The sequence below is a fragment of the Trichogramma pretiosum genome, unplaced genomic scaffold (genome assembly GCF_000599845.2).
Source record: "Trichogramma pretiosum strain Unisexual culture from Peru unplaced genomic scaffold, Tpre_2.0 scaffold10, whole genome shotgun sequence".
NCBI lineage: Eukaryota > Metazoa > Arthropoda > Insecta > Hymenoptera > Trichogrammatidae > Trichogramma > Trichogramma pretiosum.
The window spans coordinates 398,340-407,627 of record NW_019641652.1 but is presented as its reverse complement, the minus strand read 5'-3'; the positions used below and the strand labels follow the sequence as shown (position 1 = coordinate 407,627).

Genomic DNA, 9,288 nt, shown 5'->3' with positions numbered 1-9,288 from the left:
AACTGTAGAGAGTGACCACCGCCGCTACTGTACCTAGATAATATATAGGACCTGCAAGTCGTCGCATTGGCGGCCGTACAGGAGAGCTTGTATATATATAAGCAGCTAACGAGCGCGCGACGATTCGATTGTAATTGCATTGCGAATGATAAATCGCGATGTTGAGTTCGGCGCTCGAGCGGCGACCGAGAGATTCGCAGAGCTTGCGCGCGTACAATAATAGTAAATCCAGCTGCGATATCGGACGCGGCCCTTATCGCTCGAGGTTATCGCTTTATTATCGTACTGTTCGTTTCGCGAATTTTCGGAGGAGTAGCGTATGATGTACGTCGATGGCCGCGACCTTAATTACTCGGCTGCGCTCGAATACTGGAAATATCAAAGTATTTTTCGATCCTGTATAATTGACGATAAAGTGATGACAAATCGATCGATCGATGAATTCTACGTACGTAATTTGTTTTTGTATCAATTACAAAGAGTCGTCGAGATGGCGATTACATTTTCAATCGCATTACTCGTACAATCTTTATCATTTTCTGTTAATATTATTTCGTTAATTTTTGTAGTCAACAACCACGAGGGTTGGTATTGTAGACGCGCAACACATCCACTCTCTCTACATCCCCCGGCTGATGTCGCGCTGCGCTGCGCTCTCGCGTCGCCCCTAAGCTTTTCATTAGCCGCGAGTATACGATATATCACGAGCGCGCAAAGGGGAAAGCTGTAGCTGCTGCTGCGCAATCGCAATCCTACACTGGCTGCTGCAAGCACAAAAACGTTATCCTGGCGTTGTGTACACATGAGGTTATCGCGACCGAGAGAACCTCCCGCAAATTTTGCTTACCAGAATCAGCAGCAGCAGCAGAAGAACTGCTGCATCACGTACACACAACGCGTTGTTGTTTAGCAGACGGGCCCGCGACGACAACGACTGCGTGTGCGTGAGGAGTAGTATAATACGTATGTCAACAACGACGAAAGCTCGATTACGCGCGTTAAAATTATAATCCAATAATAATAACGCGAATTACGCGCGCGTGTTTGTGCGCTTGTGTGTGTGTGTGTGTTTATAAACAACGACAAAATTAAAAGCGAAGTGAAACAAGAAGAAGAAGAGAAAAAAATATAGCAGCTGCGCTTACACAGGTCGTAATTATGCTCCGCTACTATCGGGAGGATATCCTGGATCGTCCAATTAAGCGTGGATTTATGCAGCAGCAGCCAGCAGTAGTCGTCAATCCTGCCGCTGCTCGTCATCTTCCGCGTCTAGGCTATCTCGCGCGATGAGCAACGACAACGACGTCAACAATACCAAAACGCTATATAGCCGAGGAGCACTAACGAGCTAATTAAAAAAAAGTAGAGGCGGCGTAATGTACATGCGATAGTAGCTGCCCACTCGCGCGAATGATACAGATTTCCTTCTGTTCTCTGTCTTTATACGTGTGCTGCTGCTGCTTACGTTTTTCCTGTTTTATCAATTCTGTAATACAACAGAGAGAGACTCATCGTCAGGAAGAGATAATAAAATATACGTTACGCACAGCGGCAGCTGCCGCTCGTCGCGCGTTACACTCATCAGTAGATATATCATGTATTCGTGAAAAAGTATTCGCGCACGTGTGCGTGATACGTATGTCGCCCGATAATATTCGGGTGCTTTTTGCAACGCGACGAAAGCTCCGCACTAGTTCGCTCGACGCTCTCCGACTCGGAGCTCTCTCGTCTCGCTCGTGCATCATCATTTTTGTTTCGATAACATGTCGTTGTTCGTCGCGTGGTGAAACGCGAGACTCGTGAAAATCCACCGCCATGTCGCAGGGATCATCGTCGTCGCAGCGGTCTCTGCTGCTGCGTCTGCTGCTGGCCTTGCTGCTGCTCTGCGGCTCCAACTGCTACTACTCGGTCAGCGGCGAGTGGGCCAGCAACAACTGGCAGATCCTCTGCCCGGCCCTCTACCCGAAGGTCTTCACCAGCTACGCGCCTGTGGGCAATCTGACCGGCGGCGTCTATCGGCGCCAGCCGCGCGTCACCCAGCTGCGCGGCTGCGTGGCCACCTGCTGCCAGGACGAGCAGTGCCACGTCGCCCTCACCTACAACAAGACCTGCTACCATCTGCAGTGCACCAGCTCGAGGATGTGCCTGCCGCTCTATCATCCGGAGCTGGCCCAGTCGTCGCCGCCCAACATGGTGCTGGTCAAGCCCGTGGAGGACGACGACGACGGAGGCGGTCGGCTCGTTACCTGGAGCGAGCTGCTCGAGCAGCAGGACACGAGACAGCGACATGACGACGACGACGAGGAACCGAGCGAATATAATCGAGGCAATCTCGAGGCGGAAGCCGCTGCCGCTGCTGCTGCTGCCGATGATGCGCCACTGGTGACACTCGAGGCCGACGGACTGAGCTGCGCCTTGCGCGAAGACTGCATGGACAACGAGGTCTGCCGGAAGAGCAGCAGCAAGTCGCGCGTCGGCATATGCGAGTGCGAGACGGGATACAAGAGGAATCTCGCTGGTACGCAACGAATATCTCTCTCTCTCGATTACTCGTTACTTATATTTAAACAAACAAAAAAAAATCGTTTCAGGTGTCTGCAGCTCGTTCCGCGACATACAGGATCTGAATTTACCGCCCGCGGCGCCGGATCTGATCGAGCCGCGGCTCGAGAAATTTTCTCGAAAGTCCTCGCCCCCATCGTCGTCGTCGTCATCGTCGTCGTCGTCGTCGCCCAAAAAGAATCCATTGTGGATAAGGGCGCGCAACCAAGTGATCGAACTGCCGGAGAACTCGGTGAGCCTGAAGGTGTTGACGAAGCCCGTCCAGGAGCGCGTCGATGGCCCCTACAAGTTCGCCTGGACGCTGCTGAAAGAGCCCGCGGAAGCTCGTAACGCGGCGAGCTTGCGCGACCAGGACCAGAGGAAAGTCCAGCTGTCCAACCTCTCGGAGGGAGTGTACGAGCTCAAGGTCACGGCGAAGGGAGTGAGCGGTAGCGAGGGCGAGGCTTACGTCAACGTCACCGTTTTACCAGGTAAATGCCCAGGCGGACTCGTTGCATACTGATCTTGAAGAAGTACCTCCGAGTGACACTTTTTTGTTGTTAAAAATTAGAACCACGAAAACGCGTGAACAAGCCTCCGGTGGCCGTCGTGATACCGTCGTCGCAGATCGTCAAGCTGCCCAACAACCAAGCCGTACTGGACGGCTCGAGCAGTCGCGACGACCTCGACATCCGCTCCTACCACTGGGAACCGGTACAGACTCCCAAGGGCTACGAACAGGACAAGGATCTGCTCGTCGACGCGCCGACTCTGCAGCTGGACAATCTCGTGGCCGGCAATTATACCTTCCAATTGACCGTGGAGGATTCGGATCGGGCGCGAAACTCGACCCTGGCCAACGTCACGGTGATCGAGCGCAGGGACTATCCGCCGAGCGCCGACGCCGGCCAGAACGTCGTGATCCATCTGCCCGAGAACAGCTACGTGCTCAACGGCAACATGAGCGCGGACGACCGGGGCATCGTCAAGTGGAGGTGGACGACGCGCGACCTCCAGAACAAGAGCCTGGTGATGGACGGCGCCGACACGCCGTATCCGCGCGTGTCCAAGCTCGAGCGGGGTTACTACACGTTCGTGCTGGAGGTGGAGGACGCGGCGGGCCAGGTCTCGAGCTCGGAGGTGCACGTTAGCGTGCAGCCGCCCAGGGGCCTGCCACCGGTGGCCGACGCAGGGGACGACACGATCGTGGCCCTGCCCACGACCGAGGTCACTCTCAACGGCTCGAGAAGCCGCGACGACGCGCGGATCGTGTCCTATCGCTGGGAGCTGGTGGACGGGCCGACGCCGGTCAGATTCGGCGCCGCAAACGAGTCCGTGACCCAAGTCGGAGGATTGTCGCTGGGCGATTACACGTTCAAGCTGACGGTGAGGGACAGCGACGGGAATCCGGGCCAGGACAGCGTTCGCCTCAAAGTCGTTCAGAGTAAGTAGTAGAATTATATCAGCGATTGATATTTATCGCTCGTGTATATTATACTCGTGTTAACGCAGACAAGAACGTGACGTCGAGGGCGGACGCGGGTGGCAACAGGACCGTCAGCGGTCCCGTCTCGGCCCTCGTCTTCAACGGCTCGAAATCGAGCGGCAATCTCGGGATCGCCCGTTGGCTCTGGTCGAGGCAGCCGCAGAGTCTGGCCGTCGGCCGCGTGATCGAGGGCACGGACGAGTCGCCGGTGCTGATGCTCGCGGACGTCGTGCCCGGCAGATACGTGTTCAAGTTGACGATCTACGACGCCCAGGGCGAGGCGAGCGAGGACACGGCCACCGTGATCGTCGAGCCTGGTTGGTATTCGATATTTTGTGCTTCCTATACATTACCAGTTGAAGGGGGATTTTATCTTGGAAACGTTCGACTCTTTGTCACAGATCCCGAATCGTTGAATCTGGTCGAGCTGGTGCTGAACGTCGACGCGCACCTCTTCACCGAGGCGCAGAAGGACGCGCTGCTCGCGAGGCTGCGACAGATGCTGAAAACCGACGACGGCGACGACGCAACGATCGTCGTGCGGAGCTTGCGAGCCGAGCCTCGCACCAACCGGCTGATCCTCGTGTTCTTCGTCCGGTCGAAGACGGACAAGGGGGAGGTGGTCGTCCTGCCGGCCTCGCGGGTGGTGGACCAGCTCGAGCGCGAGCTCCGCGACGACTCGACTAAGGGCCACCGTCGCATGCAGTTGCCGGTGGCGCGCCTCGACACCAGCATCTGTCAAAACAATTGCTCCGGTGATTATACGAGTTTCAAAGCAGTGTGCCAAGATTTTTTTTTTCCAGGATAATTACGAGTTCGTTTTACTTTTATCGTAGGTCACGGAACCTGCGACCAGGAGACCAGACAGTGCGTCTGCGAGGCTTTCTGGATGCAGAACTTCATCAAGGCGAGAGCCGGTGATTCCAATTGCGGTAATAAAACATCTCGTTCTGTACTCAAAACACACACACGCTCGACGAGTCTGAAAATCATTTTCCCCCGAAACTTTTTTTCCAGATTGGAGCATTCTGTACGCGATAATCGGCGGCCTCGCCGCGCTCATCGTCGGCAGCTGCGCCGTGTGGCTGATCGCGTGCTGCTGCAAGCGCGCCTGCCGCTGCTTATCCTGCTGCTGCTGCTGCTGGGGAAGGAGACGAGCGCCGCCGGCCTCGCTGCTGCGTCCGCCGTCGAAGAAGAAGCCGGCCAGATACTCGCTGCTCGCCGACGACGACGAGAACACGACCTGTACGAAGCGCGACGAGACGATCGTCACGAGTCCTCGGGGTATCCGCTCGGACTGTATCGTCAGGCGAGAGTACTTTAACATTCGCGAATGTTGACGAATAAATATTTTTCGACTCTTTTTTGTTATTAAAAAAAAAATTTGGATCTTGACGTTATTTCCCGAGCGGATACCCCGAATCATCACATTTTATTATGCCACTTGATGTAGTAATTTTTTCTCATTCGATTCGTACGCCTCGGCTCTTGCAGTTTCGACGTCTCGCAAGGTGGTGCTGTCGGACTCGGACACAGACTCGGACGACGTGATGTTCGACAAGCTCGCCAACGACAAGAGCAGCAAATACTCCAAGTCGCGAAACGGATTCCTGAAAAGTACGAGGCTGAAAACATGAGGTGAGTATATATAGATCAACTGCGACGATGCTCTTTGTGAAACCAATCGGTGTCGATGATAATTACTTACAGAGCGCCATCCGATAGAGGAGCACGAAATAGCGGAGATAACGTAAGAGAGAACAAAATAAAGCAGCTGACACTTGCACGGGCTTTCTGACTTCGACGATTACAAAAGAAATGAACGAAGAAGCCTAGTCAGTATAGAGTACAATAATGAGTCACATGTATAATAAGAATATATAAAAAATGTAAAAACGAAATAGCTTTTAAAGCAACGGACTACTGGACCAAGTGGTCACCTTGTAAAAAAGAAATGAACTGTCTAGCATTACCGTCTATCTTTGCAAAAGATTAATTGTATCTCGATCAATAATTAGGGAAATTCGAGATGTTAAATTTTAACTGTTTCTATAACGTGCTAAAACGATTATTTGCATTTTTAACTGGCGACAGTTTTTAAGATGAATTTACGCATACTATACAAAGGTTTATTGCTTTTGTAATACTACAGTTTTTAACTTTATATTGATTATCAAATTTTAACGATAATATATTACATATTCGTTTTAAAAACGGCGATGCTTTGAGCAAAAGGTACCCGTAAATGTATCATATGTCATTGCACAAATTTATTGTTAAAAATCATTTTTCATACATCTGCAAGACTGTGATTGTTAATATGTTCGACTGAGATGTTTTCTATACAAATTATATATATTATATATAAATTCTAATGGCGCAATGAGTCTAACGACCTACTTTTATAAGTATTCTGTGTTCATACTTATAAATATTTTAGAATTGATAGGCTCTATGTAAAAAGTTCAGTAATAAAATGTCTTTGAAAAGTTTATTATCAGTTCATCATTTAAATTTTAAGAAAGATCGTAATCCATCACAATTTATTTGGTATATTGATTCAGAAGACTTTCGACGTCAGTACAAAAAGCTAGTTAAATTTAAAGATAAAAAATAATTTCCTAATTTACACTATTCACTTTTTTACTTTTCGACAGACTTGTCAATCACAGTTAAAATACCTTTCTCTTGATATTTTTTGCACAAAGGATCATCTTCCTTTACTACAAATGATAAAACAGCCTTTTGATAGTAATCTGGAACCATTTCTATATTACTAATAACGTTTGAGAGTAAATGTGCTCTTTCACAATAAATACCTGAAAAACATAAAAAATTTCAATAATTCTAGTTCATACAAAATAAGATATTTATATAAACAATTTATCTTACCGGCAATTTCATACATTAAGTATGAAAAATGTACATGTAAATGATAATAAGATGGTTGATAATGCAAATAAATTCTCAATTGGGCTGCTGGTATATTATACTTCTTCATTATAACATCTGTTCCTGCATCCTTGATATTTTTTAAAAGAGGTAAATGAGTATCATTCAGTTCTCTAAGAGATTTTATTCTTTTCCTTGCTATAACGATAATATTTAACGTGGCTGGTTGTCCATCCCATTGCAAGTCTGGGAGCATGACAAAGCCGGTATCTGGATCTTTGTCTTCAAAAATGATTTTTTCAGATTCAGCTTTATGAGTTAAAATATTGTCGACCCACTAAAAGAAATAAATTTTTTAATAAATATCTTGATATCTTTGAAATATAAAATTAACTATTTGACATTGAAAAAAGATAATATTACCTGTAATGAAAAATTATTAGCTTCCAGATGAGGAAGTGTCACATTTTGATAAGTCTCATAGCTTTCTTCTACCATGTAAAGCTCTTTTCTTATGAATTTGTCCAAATGCTTTTGTGATGCAGGATGAATGATGGTTGTATTTAAACCTAAAATTATTCAAAAGAATATTCAAATTATCATCTCCAGATATTCTCATAACAATGACATGCATTTTGTTCAACAAACAAAGCAAAAAAACTGCAGAGGAAATCGAAATTTAACCGAGAAACACACTAAAATATCACTGCCATAACACACGAAATAAAAGACAGTCACACGGAAACAAAACACAGACCGCGACAATTGACTCTTTTTTTTGGTCGGAGCTCGAGCTTACCATTGTGTTCGCGAGTGGGAAAGCACTCGTAATTCCCATAGACGTCGTTGCTAAAGAGCCGCCTGATGATGGTGCCCTCGTTGAAGAAGCCGCGCTTGAGGAATATCTCGTCCTCCGGGAAGACCTTCTTCTCGAGTATGACGACGGCCGGGCTGCTGTAGCCGCGAAACTTGCCCTCGACGAATATCTGCTTTCTCACGCTGTTGACGTTGAGCACGCGCGTCAGCTGAAAGTTCGCCAGGCTGAGATGCTGCTCGTGAACGCTGCCGTCCTTCAGCTCCTGCTCGTCGTCGTCGTTGTTGTCCAGCTCCTCCTGCTCCTCTTCCTCCTCCTCCTCCTCGGCCTCGACCAGGTCGTTGTTGCTCGTGGGCTCGTTGGCCTCGGCATTGTTGCTGCCGTCGTAGGTCGAGCTCACGTTGTTGTCTCGATCCGAGTCGAATTTGAATCTTTTGTTGCACTTCTCGCCGTCCGACGACACTTCTTGCTCCGCCATCTTTCACGAGAGATGTAAAATATGTATATGCGGTACCTATATGCGGTCGCGGCTCGCGCGTGTGCGTGTAAGACTGTGTGCGTGTATATAGATGATACACTATACACTATATCCGCTGGACGTGTATGTGCGTCGGTGCACGCGAACTTATGCCGTGTATGTGTGTGTAGGTGGGGAAATTACACGCGCCGGCCGGTGATTCCGTTTCTTCGGAGCGACGATGCGTTATCGTGTCCGTGGCTCGATTAACAGTCGATGCCGCGCTACGTACAACGTGTAACAATGACTGTCGACAGACGCACTCGGCGCAAAAAAAAAATGAACGAGAGTCACTACTCTTGGTGTCGTGTGATGCACGCGCAGCAGCACACGGGGGAGGGCGGCGAAAAGTCAATGCGTGCCGGTAAGGTACTAAGTGTGGAGAGCCGCGAGAGTATGGATGGGTGCACTCTCACTTCACTTCATTGCTGTCTGGTTCGGAGCTCTGCACGCGCACATACATGAACGAACCCACAGTCTTACACACACACACGCACGAATACTCTCCAGTCGGTGTATGTGTGTTGCTAAAACGATTCTCGCTCGCGCAAAGGCAGATGCCCCTATATAAATCTATAGTAACTTATTATAGGAAGTGTAGCATGTATGCGATATGCTACGCAGACGCTCGTCGCGTCAAACTCAAGCCCCGCACGCATATATAATTTTGGAGCAGAATTAAAAATGATCAATTATTATTAATCGCGTTAAAAAAAAAATAATAATAATTGAAAAATCATAATAAAAAATAATAATAAAAAATTAAAATCCTTTACCTTTTGAGTTTAAAAGCACGTCGAAATGGTAAGAAGTTTCTTTTCAAAATTGATTAAAAACTCCTTTGATTTATTTATTCATTTTACGAAGCAAAACTATTGAGACTCGTTAAAATCGGAAGACACCAAAATGCCCCTTTGCAAGTTGTAATTGGTTCTGAAGCAAAGCAAATTTTTCAAAAACGCTAGATGTAGTGAATTAATTTTAGCTATGATTAGTCAAAACTGCAGAAACTCAAGATTGGCTGGAAAGCCTGAATTA

At 48.2% G+C, this 9,288-nt stretch overlaps 2 protein-coding genes across 3 annotated transcripts; one reads left to right on the top strand and one right to left on the bottom strand.

Annotated features, from left to right (window-relative positions):
- The first annotated feature begins 1,646 nt into the window (after positions 1–1,646).
- LOC106655614 (dyslexia-associated protein KIAA0319-like protein) lies at positions 1,647–5,788 on the top strand. The gene is made up of 10 exons (XM_023459962.1): positions 1,647–2,255; positions 2,313–2,518; positions 2,592–3,032; positions 3,113–3,985; positions 4,054–4,344; positions 4,429–4,782; positions 4,864–4,959; positions 5,045–5,272; positions 5,522–5,665; positions 5,738–5,788. Exons 1-9 carry the CDS (start codon positions 1,816–1,818, stop codon positions 5,662–5,664), a joined length of 3,072 nt encoding a protein of 1,023 aa, XP_023315730.1. The 5' UTR covers positions 1,647–1,815; the 3' UTR covers position 5,665; positions 5,738–5,788.
- Positions 5,789–6,499: 711 nt separating this feature from the next.
- Positions 6,500–9,232, bottom strand: LOC106655657 (m7GpppX diphosphatase). Of its 2 annotated transcripts, XM_014376160.2 has the most exons (5): positions 9,027–9,232; positions 7,719–8,211; positions 7,343–7,488; positions 6,920–7,256; positions 6,500–6,846 (listed from the first exon to the last, which is right to left on the bottom strand). In XM_014376160.2, the coding sequence occupies exons 2-5, from the start codon at positions 8,209–8,211 to the stop codon at positions 6,671–6,673; spliced, it is 1,152 nt and encodes a 383-aa protein (XP_014231646.1). In that variant the 5' UTR covers positions 9,027–9,232; the 3' UTR covers positions 6,500–6,670. The 2 variants fall into 2 exon arrangements, with proteins under 2 accessions (XP_014231646.1, XP_014231645.1); XM_014376159.2 differs by lacking the exon at positions 9,027–9,232 and having other exon boundaries at positions 7,719–8,874.
- Positions 9,233–9,288: the final 56 nt, after the last annotated feature.

Coding starts and splice junctions, on each gene's coding strand:
- LOC106655614 (XM_023459962.1), top strand. CDS start 1,816: ATGTCGCAGGGATCATCGTCGTCGCAGCGGTCTCTGCTGCTGCGTCTG. Junction 3,033..3,112: donor CAACGTCACCGTTTTACCAG/GTAAATGCCCAG, acceptor GTTAAAAATTAG/AACCACGAAAACGCGTGAAC. Junction 4,960..5,044: donor AGCCGGTGATTCCAATTGCG/GTAATAAAACAT, acceptor CTTTTTTTCCAG/ATTGGAGCATTCTGTACGCG.
- LOC106655657 (XM_014376160.2), bottom strand. CDS start 8,211: ATGGCGGAGCAAGAAGTGTCGTCGGACGGCGAGAAGTGCAACAAAAGA. Junction 7,489..7,718: donor TCCCACTCGCGAACACAATG/GTAAGCTCGAGC, acceptor GAATAATTTTAG/GTTTAAATACAACCATCATT. Junction 7,257..7,342: donor CTAATAATTTTTCATTACAG/GTAATATTATCT, acceptor TATTTCTTTTAG/TGGGTCGACAATATTTTAAC.